Source organism: Chanodichthys erythropterus, chromosome 23, assembly GCF_024489055.1.
Source record: "Chanodichthys erythropterus isolate Z2021 chromosome 23, ASM2448905v1, whole genome shotgun sequence".
NCBI lineage: Eukaryota > Metazoa > Chordata > Actinopteri > Cypriniformes > Xenocyprididae > Chanodichthys > Chanodichthys erythropterus.
In genome coordinates this window covers 2,507,096-2,530,510 of record NC_090243.1, presented here as the reverse complement: position 1 = coordinate 2,530,510, position 23,415 = coordinate 2,507,096, and the positions used below count along the sequence as shown (strand labels likewise).

Here is a 23,415-nt window from a genome sequence, read left to right as displayed (position 1 = left end):
AAAGCCCCGGCAGAACTCGAAGGGGGCGGTCCCGTGTGACGTCCGCTAATTTTTAATGGGAAGTGGGGAGTTTCACGCCACGCCTCTGCGTGAAGAATTTTTTAGTCAGATTTAAGCAAGTTGAATCTAGCTGCTCATAGAGCACATTTGATCATTTAGCGTGGCAAGCCGTGGACATGGCCTACCATAACCAGTATAGACCACCTCACTATAACAGCGCGCCGCCGGATCAAGGCTTTTTATGGAATATATTTCAGAGGTGAGTGAAAACACGACCACCGATTCCGCATTTGAACGCCTGTCGATTTGACAAGCGCAGCAGGAAAGAGCATGTTCTTGCAAGTCACGTACAAGAAGGTACGAAATGCGCTAGGAAACTTTAGTAGAGGGTTGTATAGCTCGCAAAAGCATGTTGTCGCAAAAATGTTTTGTAGTTACTCCCGCCGCATTTCTATTGCTTTTCAGCGGAGAGCAGACTCTTCTCGTCTGACTTTCATTATCAAGCCATTCAACACAGTTACTCAGTTTCTATTGCAAACGAGAATAACTCGAATACGCCTTTGCGTAGCTTTTAAGTTTCGAATACTATCCAATTGTGCGTATTATTACACACACAGAAATGCCGTCTTAATATGGTATTCGAAAATGTTATATATGCACACACAAACACACAAGCAACATATAAGTGAGCGGAGAGTGAGTTGTTTTGGTTTAACAAAGTTGCTCGTCTCTATAGTAATAAATTATGTAACGTAATACTGCAGAGGATTGAGTCGTTCACACGGGACGCGTTCTTCTTTTTTTTTTTTTTTTAATTGTTGGTTTATGTACACATACTGACGTATCTGGCCTTCGCGTCACTATGTTGACGATTTTGAGATGCCGTGGCAAGTTACAAGTAGTTCAACTTTCGTTTTGAACTTGTACAAACGCTTCTTAGAACATTACGCTGCCTTCCAAACGCTGAAACAGACTCAGCGTAACCTAGCAACATTCAAGTTGAAGTAATATCCTCAATATCAAATCAAACTGTTCCTTGGTCATATGACTCGGGAATGTCTAAAGTTAGTGAGTCACCAGTGTTTATCTGTACATTACATGTGAGTCATATGTGAGCGTGTGTATTACTTAAGAGTTTCCGTCACACCGTTGAACTGCAAAGTGAATAGTGTCATTTTATGGCTGGAATATGATTGCTTTTGGTGTATATGACCTAGTAGTGTATTATTATTATTGCAAGGGTTTTCAATCTGTTAGAAACCACACACCCCCAATTATTATCATCCTCGTGTGAGGGAAAGTATGTAAAAGACATCTATATATAAAGACTGTGAAAAATGTATATTATAAATATGTATAAAATATTATTTGCTATTATGTTCCATTATTACACATTTCTACTCACTATAGTACTGTACTGTTAGATGGATTATTTATTTGTTTAATAAAATCTCTTAGTCTTTTTATAAAATTTTTATTATTAGTTTAATCATATTTTTTTTATTATTTATTTATACACTTTTCACAGAATTTTCTATCAGAACTTCTCTATTCTCTGTGTTGCTCCTTGGACTCCATGGACTCATAGCAATAATGGTCGCTGTGATGTTATTGGGAATGGGAAGTGAGTGGAAAAAGCTCAGTTGGAAAGTCTACTGAAACACTAGGAAAACCAAAGCCACTCACTTTATAAAGCTGGAGAAATTTGTGTTTTTTTCCACTTTCCATAAAGGTAAAAGTGAGTAATGATCCAGATGTCTCTGGTTTAGTCAGTCCAGCTAGAAAATGATTCTCAAACCACTTCTTATCAGAATTTACTTGTACATAAAGAGTGACTGAAGTTGACAGTTGTTTCTGAATTCCTTGTGTGAATAAGAGTCACGAGTTCAAATATTGCCTGGTTGGGCAAGGTCTTGTTGGATAAACAAGCCAACAAGACATTCCTTTCACAGTTTACTGTGGTTATAGCCCAGACTAAACTCTCTTTCAAGGATTTAGCTGTCCGAATTATTGAGGAGGCCTCTCTCTTGCCCGTCACTTCTGTTTTTCTATGTTTTTTTTTTCCTCAGCTGGCTAGAAATACTGGGGTTTTGTTGGTGTGCTAGGCATATTGCTTGGTGCTTATTTCATCATAGTGTAGCAGAGGATTTTGTAAAAGCCAATCCTTTTCTACCATAAGCTTTTTATTACAAAACAGACCAAATAATACATGCAATTTCCACATGGAATAACATTCGCTTCAATTCAGCTCAGAAGGCTTGTAATGGAAACGTGTCCTTTTTACAATTTATGGCTTATGTGTAATGGAAAAAGACACTCCCAAAAGCAGAAATAGTCAACCCGCTCTGTGTGAGACAAACTTTCCCTCCTTTAAAGTCTCTGACATGCCTTGACTGAAATGAATCATAAAAATATCAGCATGGGGCCGCGCCTTCGCAACCTCAATGAACGAATGAATGAATATGTGAGCAAATGAAAGAACAAATCAAATGGCTTCCCAAGACATGCTTTTCTAAAATGTGCCATATGTAAACTCAAAGGAGAAGAAAATGTTTTTAGTTGGACAAAAAACCCTGATTATTTCATGTTTTCAGAAACCTGTAGTTTCTGAATTGTTCTCCATATAAGCTTTTACTTTCAGTTTCATTTGAGCAGGCCCACACATCCTGAGATTGTTTCCTATTTGTCCCATTACAGTTTTAGAACTCATTATTGTATTTCAGCCATTCACTAAAACAAAGGTTTTTAACATGAATTACATTATTTTGGCTAGCAAATGATCAAAAATGTTTCTGTTTTCTCCAGGGTAGATAAAGACAGGAGCGGGGCAATATCAGACACAGAGCTTCAGCAGGCATTATCAAATGGTATGTTTATTTTTTCCCATTTTTTTCCCTTTTTTCTTACTTTGTAGTCAAACGAATGAAAGATAAATGTTCAGCAAAGGGCGTTAAGTATAAACATGGTGTGTTATCCATTCTAGCTTTTATTTTAGAGAATATCAGGCTATTTAAGGAACCAGGTTTCTTTTACAGCAGAAAAATGTGTTTCTTATACACACAGTAAATGTTTTACGTCAACAGTCATCTGATGCTTTTGTCAACACTATTATTTTTGGTGGTATGATTTTTTGGCGGATGACTTTTTGCATTTACATGTGCCATGCTGATATTTCCATATGGAAATATTCTTTAATTTTGTTGAACTATAAATGGGTCTTTCATTTATTTTTTATTTTTTATTTCAGTGATCACATTCTGTATGATGATCTTTAAAGATTGTTAACCGTATTGTTGCTTAATGAAGATGTCCAAAGTGACAAAAGTTCTCGTTCATGCAATTACCATAATACTGTTCGATGTTGAGGGTAACTATAGGAGATTCCAGATACTTTCAGTGCACTTTGATAAACTTATATTTCCCAGAAATCAAAGAATTTGTTTAATTTTTTTCTTATAATAACTTACATAAGAGGGTTGAAGATTTAAAGGGATAGTTCAACCAGAAATTAAAATTCTATCATTTACTCGCCCTCAAGTTGTTCCAAACCTGTAAGATTTTTCTTCTGCTGAACACAAAATAATATATTACTAGAATATGGGTAATCAAACAGTTGATTGACCCCATTGACTTCCATAGTATGGGAGAAAAAATACTATGGAAGTCAATGGGGTCCATCAACTGCTTGGTTACTGACGTTCTTCAAAATATCTTTTTTTTTGTGTTCAGCTGAAGAAAAATTCATACAGGTTTGGGTGAGGGTGAGTAAATCATGATAGAATTTTAATTTTCGAGTGAACTATCCCTTTAACTTGGTGAGTGCAGTCAATGAATTTGTGTAAAAATTGAGAAAATGGAATGAAATTAACTGTTATGTCTCCCCGACATGATATTATTTTTGTGTTATAAGGAGTGTTATAAGGAAAGTTTCTTTTTTGTAATGGAGAAAATATAAAATGCAAAATGTGGGACAGGAAGTCGAGACCTCTGAGGTAACAGGCCTAAATCACCAGCTGAAGGAAGGATCCAGACATTTGATGCATTTAAAAATTAGCTACTTTTCATGCAAGGCTAACTTTATTCTAGTTAATACTTAGCTAATACTAACTAATACTATCAAACATATCTATGGAAGCTTGTTTCTGCCACAGAATAAAAGTAATTGCAACTTCTTGACGTTTTCTTTCAGTTGCAAATTTATATCTCGCAATTCTAACTGCAATGTTGGCAATAAGGGCCTGCAATAACACAATGTGACCAGTGGGGTGCTCTAGCGCAGTACTAATGCAGCCCTCCTGGATGAAATCCAATAGAAGACGACACAGCGTTTCGGAGCGCGAAGGAAGACGAACCACAGTAGAGTGTGGGAAAGTTTAACATAACTAAAAAACTAAATAAAAAAATTCTGTCATATGTAGGGCTGTCAACTCTCACACATTCAGACTCATGCCATTTTCTCACGCAGCGAAAAATGCATCACGGAGCAAAGAGAACACTGACAAAGCGCCAACAGACGAGATGGAGCAGGTTACTTATGATATAAAACAAAGTTTCAGCTTTTAAATTCTGTCAATTTTACTATGAAATTCAAGCAATAAATGAGGTTTTGTAGCTCTTTAATGTGTCATGACAGATCGCATTAGCACCTCAGTTCAAAGCTGTTGTTAAAAGCTGAATAATTCCAAATGATCTCTGTAATTTGATAGGAAAACACAACAAAGAATGTCGTTTACATGTGACGCGTTTATCCTGCATGATATGTAAGACTCTCGCTCTCTCTCTCTTTTTTGCATGTGTGTGAGAGAAACAGCGCTCTCAGCAAAGCGACGGCGAGTCATGTGTCTTCACACTAAATTTGCATTTATTTGCATTTGCATTTAAAATTTGTAATATTACAGATCGCTTGATGGAGAGCAAAACTCTCAAGTGCTCAGTCAGCGAGTGAAAATATATCTATGCTAAAATTATCCTCTAACACGCACACTGGCAAGTAAAACCTAAGAATTTATTAGCCATTGGCTAATGATAGACATTATTTAGTCGCCCAGAGTGAAGATTTAGTCGCATTGTAGAGGGTTGTATCATCTCTTCTTTTTTACTACTAGTTATAATAAACATGAATGAACATCAGAAGGTATGTTGAAAGAATCAGTACAATTTTCAACTGGGGAAAGACATCAATAAAACAGCTTGTAAACAGCATTACATTTACCTCAGAAAAGCCATTCAGTGACCATAAACTTGGTAGTTAGCTAGAATTTATTATTATTATTTTTTTTTTCAAAAAAATAAAATAAAAAGTGCAGTATATTACGTATTCCAGATGTAATATTAGTTGATAATAGATTATCAAAATAATCATATTTGCAGCCCTATAAAAAAGTCACAAGTACCTTTTTTATTTTTTATTCCATGGCGGAAACAAGGCTTCCAGGCTTTCTCACTGAAAACATTGTAATTTTTGTGCCACCAATGTTTAAAAAGTAATAGGACACCAAAGTCTTACTCATGAAATGTGCCATATATCTCTAATATCTCCTTATCCTATTCTGCTTCATGAGCATATGGCTTTGCTGCCAAAGTGGGTCAGAGTTCTTTCACTACTGCCAGAAGCTGTTATCTGCTCTGAGCAGAAAGGTTGATGTAGTCTTCATTTCAATAAGGTGCAGAATTAGCAGGAAACTCTGTAATCATTCTTGAGAGTTGGCTGTGTGAGTTTAAGCTGAACGGTTCAATGATCCCAGCGCATGTTCCTGTCAACACTGCTGCAGCGCAATGCTGTGTTACAGCACATATGCCACTGTCGCACTCTATACATTTCAGTGGCACTGCATCATGATGTATAGATCTGTGTAACATTGTACTAGTAACCATGTGATATTATGAAGTAATACACCAATTGTGTTCTTTTGCAGAGGTTTGAAAACAGACACACATTGTTTGAGTATGTAGTGTATGGTTGGTGCCTCCCTGCATTCTGTGCTTAGATTATTGGTTCTGTGGTCAGGTCAAGCCTTTCAGCACTGCAAATGTCCATTACTCTGTTCTCTGAGTCTCTGAATGCACCTCAGGGACACAGCAGTCATGCTATGGGTCTGACCTTAAACACTTATATGCTGAATATGTCTATATATGTCTGCACTCTGCAGTTCTTTATAGTTTTTTACACTAAGAAAAAAGGTTCTTTTAAGAACTGTTTACTGAAAGATTCTTTGGGAAACCTAAAATGTTTCTAATATGGCATCACTGCAAAAACCTAATTTTGGAACCTTTATTTTTAAGAGTGTATGCATCTCTCAATATTTTCCAGCTTTGTATCTTGATATTAATGAAATTCCTCTGAAATAGCTTTTTTTTTTTTTTTTTTTCAGAGCAAGCATCATTTTGACCAAACAGATTCGAGTATTAGTTTTAAATTACTAGCAAATTACATTATTGAACAGGATGACTTATACAATGCTGATACATAAACAATTCAGTAATGACAAATGACATTTACATTTTTACCACAATATTTACTCACTAAAATATAGAAAATGTTTATTATCCATTGACAGCTGTTCATAAAAAATACAAAATTATTATCATTATGTTGAACTAACACTTCTCTTAAAGGTGGGGTAAGCCATATTTCAAAAACGCTGTTGGACTTTGTTGATATTTGAAATCAACCCAAAGCAAACACACCCCTTTCTTAATTCCTCCGCCTCCAAAACTCACCCTCCAATCCTAACCTCTCTGTTCCGAGTCGGTCTTGAACTCCGATCGCTGCTGGCAGGCGAGACAAGTGCGCTAACAATGACGCTAAACACTGCGTCTGTTTTCAGATTTTATTGCTTAGCTCTCTCCAGCGTTGGAAAGCTTTTCTAATGTTAACGTGGGTCCTAAAGCACTTGCCCAGTCATAAACCTTCATTCCAGAGATATTCTTTTGAGCTCTTTTGTATTGTGTCTCATCTCTTTCTGCAGACTTTCTTAAAATCTCCCTCTTGCTCATTCTCTCTCCTCGACCATCATACACCCCCAATGCTGATTCGTTACACGTTTGTTGTTGGTGTCTGTCCGACTAACTTCCAAACAGTGTTTTTCAAATATAGCTGACCCCACCTTTAATTGTCCAAGACGTCACTGTTATTCAAAAAAAATAATAATTCCTGTTGATCCCTACCCCGCTTTTGTCTCTAACTGTTGTTTTTTTAGGGTGTCTGATTTTATGTTTATCTTACAGTAAAAGTGGTCCCCTCTCAGCTCTGTCGTTTAGCTGGCTCAACATATTTATGCACTCTTGATTTTCTCTGATGCTGCTCTAGGTGTTTGCTGGAGAGCTGCTGTTCACATAGATTTATATCAGAGGTCTTTGCTGTAAGGAAGTGAGGCAGTGGCAGTGGGCAGCTGTGATTTACCATGTCATAACCGTTCAGCTCACTGACTCCAGCCAAGTTGCATTATAATTTCACTCCTGTGACCAGAGCATAATGAATTTTACTCAAAAAGGATAAATGGAAATGAAAACATTTAAACTTGCTGTTAGGACTGTTTAGCCATGTTTGACCTTTTTATAGGACTACAGTGCCTGACTCACTTATTTCTCTGAGATGTGGTTTGGTGTCTGAAAGCAGAGTTTTTAGGGTTGTTTGCTTGTGGTGTGGTTGGATTCAGAGATGTATAATCAGACATTGACATATCACATTTACATATCTATACCAGTCCTAATTTAATTAACACAATGTACGGTCAAAATGCTATACAAGTCTGATTACACAGTTTAACAAACTTTGATGTGAACTTCAACTGTAACATTACATGGTTTAAAGGGATAGTTCACCTAAAAATGAAAATGTGATGTTTATCTGCTTACCCCCAGTGCATCCAAGATGTAGGTGACTTTGTTTCTTCAGTAGAACACAAATGATGATTTTTAACTCCAACCGTTTCAGTCTGTCAGCTGTATAATGTGTGTCAATGGGAACTTCTTTTATAAGAGTAAATAAAACTTGCTTAGACAAGTCCAAATTAAACCCTGCGGCTCGTGACGACACATTGATGTCCTAAGACACGAAACGATCGGTTTGTGTGAGAAACAGAACAGTATTTATATAGTTTTTTTACCTCTAATACACCACTATGTCCAACTGCGTTCAGCACTCGCTTAGTGATGTCTGATCGCGCTCTGACAACGGAAGTGATGTCTCGTGCTTATACTTCAATGAGAGCGAGACATCACTTCCGTTGTCAGAGCATGATCAGACCTCACTATGCGAGTGCTGAACGCAGTTGGACATAGATGGAGTTCCCATTGACACATTATACGGCTGACAGACGGCAACGGTTGGAGTTAAAAATCATAATTTGTGTTCTACTGAAGAAACAAAGTCACCTACATCTTGGATGCGCTAGGGGTAAGCAGATAAACATCAAATTTTCATTTTTGGGTGAACTATCCCTTTAAAATTAAAAATTAAAATTCATATTTTATGAATGACAGTCTGACCTTCACTGATGAAAGTGATACAGTAGACTCAGATATATAGAAAAGTGTCTGTTACAAACAACTTTGAACTCAGAGGACAATTTACTGGATCACTAGACATTTATCTGTTCTTTTTTTTCACTTCCATGTGGTGACACAGTGACATTTATGAGGAAAATTCCTCACTGTAGATCAACAAAACAGAAATATGAGAAACTAAAAATAAAAATCTTGGTGAGTTTTATTAATGTTTGTGAAAGAAGTCTCTTATGCTCAACAAGGCTGAATTCATTTAATCAAAAATACAGTAAAAACTGTAATGTTGTAAAATATTATTATTATTATTACAATTTAAAATGTTTTCTACTTTAACATACTATAAAATGTAATTTATTCCTGTGATGGCAAAGCTTAATTTTGTTTAGCAGCCATTACTCCAGTCTTCAGTGTCACATGATCCTTCAGAAATCATTCTAACATGATGATTTGGTGCTCAAGAAACATTTCTTATTATTAGCAATGTTAAGAACAGTTGTGCTGCTTAATATGTTTTTGTGAAAACTGTTGTACATTTTCGAATAGAAAGTTCAAAAGAACAACATTTGTTTGAAATATAAGTCTGTAATCATGAACAAGTCTTTACTGGCACATTTGGTCAATTTAATTGCATAGTTGCTGAATAAAATGATTAATTTCTGTAAAAAAGAAAAAAGTCTATGTTTCTTGAATATTCGGTTTCACAAAAAAACGGAGACTGGTTTATATAAGCCTGCCTGTGCTGTTTCACAAATACTCAAAAACAGCCGTAATTCTGTTGTCATAAGGACAAAAATATATTTTATGTATTTTTTTTAATAATAATAAAGTTTTATAAAAATAAATTTGTACATCCAGTAAATTTCTTAGTTCACTCACCTCTGAAAGCTGTAGTAAAAAGCTCATTTTTGGCCCTTTATGCTATTATAGCATCTTTTTCTAAGCCTAGTCTCTTAACATGAAATTATGTTTTATCAGCTGTGTTTGTCTCTTGAATATGATTTTTAAAAGAAGTCCTTGTGTTAACATGCAGTGTTGTTGTATGCGGCAGACTTGTCTAGTGAATTGATGTGAATGTTGCTGTTTTTCCATGATTCCTCTGGAGTGGGCAGTGCTGTGACTGGAGCCAGTGTGCAGCACATAGGGGCGTCTTTGTGCCTGAATTCAGACCCGCCTCCTCTCCAGTCCTTGCTACTAGCAGCCATTCTCCCTCTGAGATGGCACCATGCTATTCACACTATTTCCAGTAGCCTACCTAATATGGTCAGGGTGACCTTGGTGGCTGAAATGTTTTTTTTTGTGTGTGTGTGTGTGTTGTTTTTTGTTTTTTTTTTGGGCAGGAACACACTTCCTTTCATTACAAAGGTTATTTTTCCCTTCTGTTTTTCCTGCTTCCCTGGGCTATTCACATTTATCCTCTTTCCATTAACTAGGGGAGCATCCTGATTATTCACCAGTGCAAGTCCTTCCTCTCTCTCATAGCGGCTCTGTCAGTGTGTGTGAGGCCATGACTCAGCATTGCGAAGAAGAATGGCTTTATTTTACAGCTGTACGTTTCACTCCTGTGTCTTCTGGTGGTGTTAGTCAGAGTACGCCCACTCTGTGTTGTAGGTGTGCTAAGATAAGCACGCTCAAACAAATGATAGTGTTATTTCAGCCAGAGCAGAAAGGGAGGGTTCACTGAGCTGGGATCAGAGACTGACCTAAATAGACTATAAAGTGTGTTCCTCAAGGTCAGTAAAGGGTGCCTACTGAAGTGTACCTGAAATGTCTTTCTTACTACCTTCATGTTATGACCATAATGCCACTCACTAGTGATCTCACCACAGGCATTACAAATCAAGCCCAAAGGAGACTGTACATGAATAGAGGAACATGATTAAAATAGAAACATACAGCTGTGTTGTGACCACTGGCTGTCTTAAAAATGATATGAAATCTGACTCTATTGAATAAGTGTTACCCAGTGTGGATTTTTGTAATGTAGAAAAAGAGTTTTTATTAAAATGTCATTCCCTTTTTAAAAGGTGCATAAAGGTTTGGTAACTCTTTTGGTAACACTTGCTATTTGAATGTGTTCGTTACTCTTGGTACATGTACACCAGGGATGGACAACTCCGGTCCTGGAGGGCCAGTGTCCTGCAGAGTTTATCTCCATCCCTGATAAAAACTCACTTGCCTATAACTTTCTACTAATCCTAAAGACTTTGATTAGCTGGTTCAGGTGTGTTTGATTAGGGTTGGAGCTAAACTCTGCTGGACACTGGCCCTCCAGGACCGGAGTTGTCCATCCCTGATTTACACCAATTAGGCATAACCACTGTGACCACTGACAGGTGAAGTGAATAACACTGATTATCTCTTCATCACGGCACCTGTTAGAGGGTGGGATATATTAGGCAGCAAGTGAGCATTTTGTCCTCAAAGTTGATGTGTTAGAAGCAGAAAAAATGGGCAGAGCATCTCCAAAACTGCAGCTCTTGTGGGGTGTTCCCGGTCTGTATGGTCAGTATCTATCAAAAGTGGTCCAAGGAAGGAACAGTGGTGAACCGGTGACAGGGTCATGGGCGGCCAAGCCTCATTGATGCACGTGGAGAGCGAAGGCTGGCCCGTGTGGTCCGATTCAAGAGACAAGCTGCTGTAGCTCAAATTGCTCAAGAAGTTAATGCTGGTTCTGATAGAAAGGTGTCAGAATACACAGTGCATCGCAGTTTGTTGCGTAGACTGCCACAGACCAGTCATGGTGCCCATGCTGACCGCTATATACCGCCGAAAGCGCAAACAGTGGCCACGTGAGCATCAGAACTGGACCATGGAGCAATGGAAGAAGGTGGCCTGGTCTGATGAATCACGTTTTCTTTTACATCACGTGGATGGTTGGGTGTGTGTGCGTCGCTTACCTGGGGAACACATGGCACCAGGATGCACTATGGGAAGAAGGCAAGCCGGCGGAGGCAGTGTGATGCTTTGGAATATGTTCTGCAGAGAAACCTTAGGTCCTGCCATCCATGTGGATGTTACTTTGACACATACCACCTACCTAAGCATAGATGCAGACCATGTACACCCTTTCATGGAAACTGTATTCCCTGGTGGCTGTGGCCTCTTTCGGCAGGATGATGCACGCTGCCACAGAGCAAAAATGGTTTAGGAATGGTTTGAGGAGAACAACAACGAGTTTGAGGTGTTGACTTGGCCTCCAAATTCCCCAGATCTCAATCCAATCGAGCATCTGTGGGATGTGCTGAACAAACAAGTCTGATCCACGGAGGCTCCACCTCACACCTTACAGGACTCAAAGCATCTGCTGCTAACATCTTGGTGCCAGATACCAAAGCACATGTGGAGTCCATGCTTCGACGGGTCAGGGCTGTTTTGGCCAACACCAACACAATATTAGGAAGGTGGTCATAATGTTATGCCTGATCTGTGTATTTACTATAGTAATAAATGTAAATGATGCATAATTACAAGTAACGCTAAACTTATAGTAAGTACATGTTAATTAATATTCTTCAGAACTTAATTGTGCAGTCATACTGCAACAAGGACACATTGAAAGTAAATCTTCTCTGCTAAAGTAATCTCTGTAATATGACACTATATCATTAATTGACTCATACACAGTATAGGAATATATTATATTGTAAGGGAATATTGATGACGGGACTCTGAATTATTATAAAATAATGCACAACCAAGGTGGTAATGCGGCCACCACTTGAAGCAGAGTTCAGGTGTGCAACATTTTTCTTATAATTCAACATCTGTCAATCAGAACTTTCACCAGAATCAAGCATTCAACAGTTCTGTAGTATAAATATAAATTATATTATAGAATATATATCAAAAACTAATAATAAAGTTAGTAATGCATAAAGATAAGCTAGTTAAGCAAATAAGCAAAATATACCCCTCGTTTCACAGACAAGGCTAAAGCTAGTCCAAGACTAAAATGCAGGTTTGAGCTGTTTTAACTGAAAGCAACTTGCATTTGACACATCTTAAAATACGTCACTGCCATTGTTTTGTCTTAAAGGTGCCGTAGAACGTCTTTTCAAAAGATGTAATATAAGTCTAAGGTGTCCCCTGAATGTGTCTGTGAAGTTTCAGCTCAAAATACCCCATAGATTTTTTTTAATTAGATTTTTTTAACTGCCTATTTTTGGGGCATCATTAACTATGCATCGATTCAGGCTGCGCGGCCCCTTTAAATCTCTCGCTCCCTGCCCTCCCGAGCTCTTGACTATAAGTGCAATTATACAGTGCATAAACAAAGTTCACACAGCTAATATAACCCTCAAATGGATCTTTACAAGATGTTTGTCATTCATGCTGCATGCATGCTTCGACTCTTGTGAGTATAGTATTTATTTGGATGTTTACATTTGATTCTGAATGAGTTTGAGGCTATGCTCTGTGGCTAATGGGCTAATGCTACACTGTTGGAGAGATTTATAAAGAATGAAGTTGTGTTTATGAATTATACAGACTGCAAGTGTTTAAAAAATTAAAATAGCGACAGCTCTTGTCTTCGTGAATACAGTAATAAACGATGGTAACTTTAACCACATTTAACAATACATTAGCAACATGCTAACGAAACATTTAGAAAGACAGTTTACAAATATCACTAAAAATATGTAATCATGGATCATGTCAGTTATTATTGCTCCAACTGCCATTTTTCACTGTTGTCCTTGCTTGCTTACCTAGTCTGATGATTTAGCTGTGCACAGACGTTAAATACCTGCCCTTGTGTAATGCCTTGATCATGAGCTGGCATATGCAAATATTGGGGTCATACATATTAATGATCCCGACAGTTACGTAACTGTCGGTGTTATGTTGAGATTCGCCTGTTTTCCGGAGGTCTTTTAAACAAATGAGATTTATATAAGAAGGAGGAAGCAATGGAGTTTGTAACTCAACGTATGTCTTTTCCATGTACTGAACTTTTGTTATTCAACTATGCCGAGGTAAATTCAGTTTTTGATTCTAGGGCACCTTTAAGATGCACACAAGTAATGTTTTTTTTTCTAGGGTATGTTTATAAAAGCTACTTAAATACCCTAATTGAAATGAATCCTAATCCTAAGTCCTGTGTGTGAAACCAGGCCATTAACTTTTAATTATACAGACATGAAAAATAAATATTTATTGCCCTGTATATTACTATATAAATATACATATACTTAAATACGTCCCAATGCATGACATAACATAAATTTATCAACATTTTGCTTACAGGAATGATTGGCAAATTGATTCAAGCTTCTGTTTGTTGTTTTAATAATTTAGTTTTAAATGGAAACTGATTGTTATCTGTTTTGTTTCATCTCCAGGTACATGGACACCTTTCAACCCTGTGACCGTCAGATCAATTATATGTGAGTATTATTATTGTCTTGTATTCACAAAACCATATTCATTGGCCGTTTCTTGATGTGCGTTCTTTAGCGATCTTCTGTTCTCATACTACGTAATCATCAACCGTCAAAGTTCAGTTTCAATACTCAAGAACGCAAGTACAGAGAATGCATGAAAGTACCTGAATGTGTTCTTGATATCGAGGATGTGCAGACTCAAAAGAAACATTAAAAAACCCAAAAGTCATCGTGGGCAGACGGCGTAAGCCTGTAAGCTTTAAACATCTTCTCTGTTCTCATTCAAGAGATTCCTGCTGAAAGTTCGCAAATATTAGACAGCTTGTGAAAGTAAGCATTTGCTGTTTTGTTTAGCATAATTTAAATAAATTTTTAATAGAAAGCCTGCGGCTTTAAAAGAATCTTGTCGTTGACAGAGCGAACATTAAATATACATACTCATATAAAGTAAAAGATATCAAATAATAACAATAACGCAAGTAAACATTTTAATAGGTAATGACATCTGCGATGTTATGCTTTATTTATTATGCGTTGGTTGATGCTGTCCCACTGCCTAATATGTGCTGAACGGTCAGTCGAGCAACAAGATCTCAGTTCTCACAAGGATGCGTTCTCTGTCCACATGTCCTTCCCAGTTTGTTCTTTCAAGGTAGCCTGGCAAGACCGGTCTCCACGAAAACACAAGCCATTCTTTGCATTCTTAGAATTGAGAAATAGCTATTCGCTTTTTCTCTTTTGTCCCACGATCCTCTGTTTGTTTGTGAGCTCCATGACAACCTAGATTCCTATTACCACATTTAGCTTAGAAAGGTTTAGTTGTTTCAGCTCAAACTGGAAGCATGGAGCTGTCATCTGCCTTTAAAGTTGAAGATTTTTTTCTTAAGCAACCGAAATCATCAGAGCTTTTCTTGAGAAAGTTAGTCAATAATAATTGACCATGTATAATGATTCTTCACTCCAGAATAAGTCAATCGCTTTCAGCACAGCAAGTTAATACACTTGGGCATTGTAACAGCTCAATCATGATCTTTCTGGGATACATTACCACCTGTTTTTGTCGATCTCAGACAGTTTTTAAGCTTCGGTCTTGTACTCAATCTTTTCCAATCCAGGGCAAAATGTTATGAACCGTACTTTGTAAACATAATAAATGGTTTTGACAGACATTCACCAGTCACTTTACCACAACAGCAAAGTAGCGCAATAAACCGTAAAATTTGAGGATTAAATGTGACTAAATATTGCCTAAATGCTTTCTTTTCTCTTCAGCTATGTTTGATCGGGAGAACAAAGGCGGTGTCAACTTCAATGAGTTTGCTGGCGTTTGGAAGTACATCACAGACTGGCAGAACATCTTCCGCACCTACGACAGGGACAACTCAGGGTTTATCGACAAGAACGAGCTCAAACAGGCTCTCACCGGCTTTGGTGAGTTCGTAATGCTTACTTGTTGACTGCTATTAATGGAAAGCCGGAGGTGATGGATGCATTCAGTGAGGTGTTTAGAAGAAAATCCTGTAGGAATGAGAGGCAGGGACACTGATGCACAAAACCAATAAGAGGAAGGACAAATAAACTGATGGAACCACTGATGGAAAATTATTACAGTTTTTTCCAATTGCTAACACACAATTTTTCAAACTAGTCTGGTTTTATCAAAACACTTAACACAATTCACAAAACCACACACCCAAACTGCAAAATACCTCATATATCCTGCAAAATGAAGCACTGCAACCGAAACTACACATAACATTATCAAAATCAAACTTTTGCATGAAATGGCACACACTTCATTCATATTACCAGATTTTTGCCTAACCACCTACACACTGTTGGGCATAATGAAAAGCACCCCCATCTTTAGTATGCTTTGCCATAATACTAAAATATGTATCAGATTGTTCACATGCACAGAAATATTTGCAGATGCACACACATGCTGTTGCAACATTTTTATTTTTTTTCCTTCACTACAGTAAACAAGTCAGTACAACATAAGCACAGCAGATATATTTACATGGGACTGAACAAAAATATTCTTACAAAAAAAGTAAACTGAAAAAGAAAATTTCTGAAAAAAAAAATATTACAGTAAAAAAAACAAAACAAAAAAAAAAAGAAAAATAATTAGGCAGCATCTTGCCGCACAGCCGGGTCTGGCCACAACGCCCGTCAACATCACAGGCAATATCTTCCCTTGCCAGACATCTAGGGACGAAGCGCCTTGAGTGCCTTATCCATCCCTGAATTGCACCCACATCAATCTCATCACATGCCTCTTCCATGGCCTGCACAAGAGGCATGCGCACAAAGGGCTGCCGGTCGTATACCTTCCACCGCCATGCCGAAAAGAATTCTTCTATGGGGTTCAGAAATGGTGAGTATGGTGGGAGGTATTGCACGAGAAATGTTGGGTGGTCAGCAAACCAGTTTTGGACTGGGGCTGCACGATGAAAGCTCACGTTGTCCCATACTACAACGTACCGGTTTCTTTGATGGTCTGCATCATTCATACGCTCTGGTGGTATGAGAATGTTGTGAAGTCTGTCCAGAAATGTGAGAATATGGGCTGTGTTGTATGGTCCAAGTTTGGCATGACGGTGGAGGACACCATGCATATTGGAGATGGCAGCGCACATTGTGATGTTCCCACCACGTTGGCCAGGAACATCTATAATGGCTCTGTGGCCAATGAGGTTTCTCCCCTTCTTCTGGTCTTTGCTAGGTTGAACCCAGCCTCATCTATAAAGATGAACTCATGTGGGATTGCATGAGCATCCATTTCCAGTACTCCCTGAAAACAAAGAACAAAAATCACTCAATATGGTGTTATCCAGTACACTGGGAAACAATGTTGTGTGTAGTGTACTGCAGTTAATATAGTACTTACATCCACATATGCTCGTCTGAACTCTTTGTTTCTTTGAGAGTTTCTCTCAAACGGCACCTTATAAAGTTGTTTCATTCTGATTTGGTTTCGCTTGAGAATGCGAGCCAATGTGGACAGACTAACTTGTTGAATGTTGTTGAATAAGGTGTTGTCTTGGATGATGTGGCTTTGAATTTCTCGTAATCTGATTTCATTATTTTCCAAAACCAAGTTTACAATGGCAGCTTCCTGTACCCCGGTGAACATTTGGCCCCTTCCTCCACCATGGTGTCGTCTCTCAGTCCTTTAGAAAAAATAAAATAAAAATATATATAGGGCTTGGACAATGCAGCCTAAATATTTTCCCCCACAGTAGAGTTCATTGTACAGGAAACTTGTACAGTTCATGAATGGCTGATGTCATACACTAAGTAAACAGGTGTCACCCAACTGATACACTATGACATGGGGTATACTACATGTGTACTACATGAAATTTTGGTTACATACCTGTTCTCCAGTCTAAAGGTCCGGATGACAGAGGCTACAGTAAAACGGCTCAAGTTTGGCTGCACTCTCTGTCCAGCCTCACGCATTGTCAACCCATGGTTGATGACATGATCTACTAAGGTTGCTCTGATTTCATTTGAAAGTGTTTGTCTTCTTTGGCCATGAACTCCTCTACCTGCTCTACCATTACCTTTCACTCTTCCTCCCCCTCTTATTCTCAACCTCCCTCTTCCTCTTCCTCTTCCTCTTCCTCTTCCTCTCTCTGCAATGTCTTCCATTGTTGTTGTAAAAAAAAAAGGTTCTCACCTGTGGTCTTTCCATAGTGCTTACATCCTGATTGAAGTGTTAACAATTAACCACTGAAGTGTTTGGCCAGGTGGCACATGTAATTGGCCAATTAGCTCATGTAGTGTCATTTTGAATGGCAGTGTTTTGAAATGGCAAACATGTGACTTTATGTCAGATTGTTGTGTCTTATGCAGAGAACTGTATTTAGTGAATTTAAAAAGTGCTATTTTAAAATGCAAAATGTGTGTAAAACAGAAAAGGTGTTTAGACTTTTGGAGACTTGAGAAGAAGTTTTGCTCTCTGTGTGTCAGTTTAAATAATTGTGCTGTGCATGTCATTTTAGTGTGTTAACAATTGGAAAAAACTGTAATGTCACCCTTGAGGGAAATATTGAATTAACTTCAAACGCTTCTCTCTCTCCCTCTCTCTCTCTCTGCACAGGTTATCGTCTTTCAGATCAGTTCTACAACACACTGATAGAGAAATTTGACCGTCAGAAGAGGGGCCAAGTGGCTTTTGATGACTTCATTCAGTGCTGTATTGTACTACAGGTAATGATCTGTGTTATATGCAACATTTGCAGTTTCTTTATAAGGATAGTTCATCCAGAAATGAAAATGCTGTCAGTTTTTCCACACTTTCCAAATCCATGATTTTCTTTCTTCTGTGGAATACAAAAGGACAATTTTTGAAGAATATCCTTTCCATCCTTTTTCAAATAATGAAAGTAAATGTGTACTTGGACTGTAAAGCTCAAAAATAACCTTAAGCATATAATTGGTCAATGCAAGGTGTGCGCTATATTCGTAATTTTAAGATATCATTCGATAGCTTTGTGTGAGCAACAAACTGAATTTTTGCTGTTATTTGCAGACATTGACATTCCCCACCGCTCTCAATGAAGAGTTCTTGATAGATTAATTAATGTATGTTTCATGAATTAATAGTTCTTAAGAATCAGATCTTTTCAATGAATTGACTGACCAGTCTGCATGATTTGTAACCTGCTTCATCATTTTGAGTCACTTTTACCCAGAAACACATTTTGAGTTTTATACACTGAAAATGTATTAAAAGGATAGTTCACCTAAAAATTATCCCATGATTTACTCACCCTCAAGCCATCCTAGGTGTATATGACTACCTTCTTTCAGATGAACACAATTGGAGATATATTTAAAAATATCCTTAGTCCTCCATGGTTTATAAGGGTTGTGAATGGGGGGCCGCTTTTGAAAGCCAAAAATAATGCATTCATCCATTAAAAAAGTAATCCATATGACTCCAGTTGGTTAATAAAGGCCCTCTGAAGTGAACGTATGCATTTTTGTAAATTATTCATATTTAAAACTTTTATTAAAGGTGCCCTCGAATGAAAAATTGAATTTATCTTGGCATAGTTGAATAACAAGAGTTCAGTACATGGAAATGACATACAGTGAGTCTCAAACTCCATGTTTTCCTCCTCCTTATATAAATCTCATTTGTTTAAAAGACCTCAGAAGAACAGGCGAATCTCAACATTACACCGACTGTTACGTAACAGTCGGGGTGTACGCCCCCAATATTTGCATATGCCAGCCCATGTTCCCAACATTATGAAAGGAATTAGACAAGGGCAGGCAGTAACGTCTGGATCTGCACTGGTGAATCATCAGACTAGGTAAGCAAGCAAGAACAATAGCGAAAAATGGCAGATGGAGCAATAATAACTGACATGATCCATGATTACATGATATTTTTAGTGATATTTGTAAATTGTCTTTCTAAATGTTTCGTTAGCATGTTGCTAATGTACTGTTAAATGTGGTTAAAGTTACCATCGTTTCTTACTGTATTCACGGAGACAAGAGTCATCGCTATTTTCATGTTTAAACACTTGCAGTCTGTATAATGCATAAACACAACTTCATTCTTTATAAATCTCTCCAACAGTGTAGCATTAGCCGTTAGCCACGGAGCACAGCCGCAAATTCATTCAGAATCAAATGTTAACAATATAACAGTATACAATACTCACATAATCTGCCGCATGCATGCCGCATGCATGACGAACACTTTGTAAAGATCCATTTGAGGGTTATATTAGCTGTGTGAACTTTGTTTATGCACTGTTCAAGGCAAGCACGAGCTCTGTGGGCGTGGAGCACGAGAATTAAAGGGCCAGTAGCCCTGAATCGTCTCATTTATAATTATGCCCCAAAAAATAGGCAGTTCAAAAAATGAATTAAAAAAAAATCTATGGGGTATTTTGAGCTGAAACTTCAGACACATTCAGGGGACACCTTAGACTTATATTACATCTTTTAAAAAAAAGTTCTAGGGCACCTTTAATTCAAATAACTAGCTTCAGGTGGATGACCATACACAGAATGCGTAAGTCGATTTGCAGCAGAAGAGTAACCCTACGCATGATGCAATGACGAACGTGGAAGCTCAGAGGAGAGAGCAAAACAAAACCCCGGGTCACGAATTAGAAGTCTAAAACAAGAAATTTTAAAGAGAAATGTCGGAGGATTTTGATATAAGAGAAGAGGAGCTTGAATTTGTTGCACAGCCCTATTTGTTTGAACCGTGAGAGGCATCTAAGCTACTCCTACATCCTGTGTCATACATCGCGTCAGACGATTACTCATTTGGCGCAAGTCGACTTGCGCATTCTGCGTACGGTCGTCTGCCAGAAGCTAGTTATTTGAATTTATAAAGTTTTAAATAAGGATATTTTTCTTACAAAAACGCATTGCTTCGCTTCAGAAGGCCTTTATTAACCCTCTTGAGTCATATGGATTACTTTTTTTTATTTTTTATGAATGGATACATTATTTTTGGCTTCAAAATGCAGCCCCCATTCACAACCATTATAAACCTTGGAGGACTAAGGATATTTTTAGATTCATCTCTAATTGTGTTAGTCTGAAAGAATATACACCTCAATGTCATATACAACTAGGATGGCTTGAGGGTGAGTAAATCATGGGATAATTTTCCTTTTTGGGTGAACTATCCCTTTAAAGTGCCCCTATTATGCTATTTAAAAGGTTCCTGATTTTGTCTTAAAGGGTCTCCTACAACATGCTTCCAATGTCAAAATACACTTTAATTTTCTCATAATGTACATTGTACATCACCAAATTGAGACTAATCAGTCTTTCTAAACCCCTCCTGTCTGGAGCCTACTCTGCTGTGATTGGCCCAGCCTGTTGTGATTGGTCTACTGCTAACCGCTCATGTCAGAAACGAAATGAACATTACCATAACAATATTACTGATTTGACTGCACTGACTTTATTGGATGAGAACTGAACTGAGCTGGACAATATCACTGTTTTCTGCAGAACTGCTTTATAGTTGAAATGAACTAATTTAATAATTGATGATCTTTACAATGGAACTGAATCAACACACTGAACTGACTTCAGCTGAACAATTACACTATTTTCTTTTAGAGCTGCTGTACTGCTGAAATAAACTCTGTTTGTATCATTGAATCATTTTCCTGTTATCACCATAAAGCTGCTTTGAAACAATCTGTATTGTATAAAGCGCTATATAAATAAAGGGGGCTTGACTTGACCATATCTGAATTTCAGAAGACTTGGAATACACTGCTTTTGACTCATAGACCACTTTTGTGATACTTTCATGGTGTTTTTGTGTCCCTTTTTAAGCTTGACACTTGTGTCCTCGTTCATTGTAATTACATAGAAGACCACAGTCTTGTTTTGTGTTCAGCAGAAGAACGAAAGTCAAATGGGTTCGGAACAGTTTGTCATAATGCAGTGATGTACACCTAAAACTGATTGGATATATTTTTATTTAAACAGAGGTTAACTGACGTGTTCCGGCGATATGACACAGATCAGGACGGCTGGATCCAGGTGTCGTATGAGCAGTATCTGTCAATGGTCTTCAACGTGGTATAGCACAACACAAGCACACCTGCACTCTCCTGTGCCAAACGCCAAATGTCCCTCCCCACGCGGTCTTCAGCAGAGACTAGTCACTACTACCCTCTACAGGACGTCACGGGGATGGGATCTTTATGACTTTTCATTCCGTCTGTTTGTCTGTTTGTTCGTCTGTTAGTAGCCATATCATATTTCTTAACCGTTATTATTGAAAGAATTATGGAATATCACTCTCTCTCTGTTTAATGAATGTCAACATTGTGAAAATCATATTAAGACTCAGTTGCATGCTTTCTGATAAACCTCCTTAATGTCAAAGCATGAACTAATGTTTCTTTCTTTGGCTGAATTCATGTTTACAATGAAATACTGTGAGTGCAGGTTGTGTTCACCATGATAAGATCCTTTTATTTGGATTGACTGTCAGCTCTTCCATATATTTGTAAAGAATTATATTTTTAATCTGCACAATAATGTAATTCAACCTTTTATTTTAGGAAGGAGGTACATATGCTTTTGTATGCCTTTTTCATGCATGATGCCTTACAACTGTTAAAATAACAAAACAAAAAAAATCTGTTTTATTAAAAACTGGAACATGTTTAAAAATGAGTCTTTCATTTGTATGCGCATCTTTTCATGAATGCCACTAATGAGCTATTTGAGCAATTTTTGATTTTAGATTGACACCTACCAAATGTCTGACAGCATACAAAAGATAAATGAGTGTTATTACTGTCAAATGTTATATTATTATTTTTTTTAGGTTAGATTTCATGTTCTCTTTATATATAGCACAATTCTGCCCCCTAGTGTATAGATTGTGTAATACATGCTTGGGCATGCTAAATATATTTCTTCTTTAGCAATCCATTAAAACGTTAGAATAAAGACTCACCCCTAAATAACAACGAACATTGATTTAATGAGGATTTCTTTCTCCGCCTCCACTTTACTTGTGTATGCGCGCTTTAGTAGGGGAGACCGTGGAGTGTAACACAGCATTAGTTGTTGTCATGCTAACTTCATACACACAAGCTAAAAAAGTTAGTTGTGTTATGGCTGTTCGTTGTGGGTAATGATCGCATTTCTTTATATCTGAGTCCAAGTTCTAACTATTGGCCATACATTATTTGTGTGCATTAATAACGTACAGAGCTGACTGAAACACTGCCAGCCAGCGAAGTGTTTGTCCGAGTTCACAAATGGTTTTGCGAGGGAACGCAAAAGTGTTTTAAAGGAAGGAAAAACAAATTCCTCCCATCCCAATTTTTTTCTACCACCACATCCCTTAAGAGCTCCGTAAAGGTTGAAACCTTGAAACACTGTACTCTCATGAACTGTTTTAATGTGTCTCAGCAATCAATTATCTATCCAATCAGCATGTTTCTCCAGGGTTTTCAGCATCCCTCCACCACCCCATCTCCACGCACTCGCCTGGTTTGGGCCAAAATACTGAGCTTGCATACTACTTTACTCTGATTATTTGTAAGTGTGAACTCATGAAACACTTAAAAGTGCATGATTTTTGCATACAAATCAAACCAATGACAAATACTCAAAAATAACCAACCGGATCTGGTCTGACACTGTTGATATCTGGGTATATAGCTCAGAAGCACATGCAGCACAAGAATTATTACATTTAATTTTGGTTAAACTTTATTTTACAGTGCCGTAGTTACATTGTAATTACTCAAATAAGTACTGAGTATTATTAAGTACATGTACTTACTATAGAGTTACAGTTAGGTTTAGGGTTAGTACTTGTTGTAATTATGAATAATTTACTGTTATTACTATAGTAAGTAACGTGTAACTACAGCACTGTAAAATAAAGCGTTACCTTAATTTTTTTCCCCATCCTAAGTTATATGACAGTTTGGTATGTGTACTCTTTCTGCTTTCTGGTATAATTTCTGTAAAAATATTGATTAAATAA

At 37.5% G+C, this 23,415-nt stretch overlaps 1 protein-coding gene across 3 annotated transcripts; it reads left to right on the top strand.

Annotated features, from left to right (window-relative positions):
- The first annotated feature begins 80 nt into the window (after positions 1-80).
- On the top strand, positions 81-22,092 carry pdcd6 (programmed cell death 6). Of its 3 annotated transcripts, none has more exons than XM_067378381.1 (6): positions 81-259; positions 2,806-2,867; positions 13,851-13,895; positions 15,165-15,323; positions 18,007-18,116; positions 21,390-22,092. In XM_067378381.1, exons 1-6 carry the CDS (start codon positions 177-179, stop codon positions 21,486-21,488), a joined length of 558 nt encoding a protein of 185 aa, XP_067234482.1. In that variant the 5' UTR covers positions 81-176; the 3' UTR covers positions 21,489-22,092. The 3 variants fall into 3 exon arrangements, with proteins under 3 accessions (XP_067234482.1, XP_067234484.1, XP_067234483.1); XM_067378382.1 differs by lacking the exon at positions 81-259 and adding an exon at positions 339-357; XM_067378383.1 differs by lacking the exon at positions 2,806-2,867 and having other exon boundaries at positions 172-259.
- The last annotated feature ends 1,323 nt before the right edge of the window (positions 22,093-23,415 follow it).

What these genes read in the sequence shown, in the direction of transcription:
- pdcd6 (XM_067378381.1), top strand. Translation starts at nt 177, where the DNA reads ATGGCCTACCATAACCAGTATAGACCACCTCACTATAACAGCGCGCCG. An exon ending in TCAGCAGGCATTATCAAATG is followed by an intron (nt 2,868 to 13,850) that starts GTATGTTTATTT and finishes TTTCATCTCCAG; the next exon opens with GTACATGGACACCTTTCAAC. An exon ending in ACAGGCTCTCACCGGCTTTG is followed by an intron (nt 15,324 to 18,006) that starts GTGAGTTCGTAA and finishes CTCTCTGCACAG; the next exon opens with GTTATCGTCTTTCAGATCAG.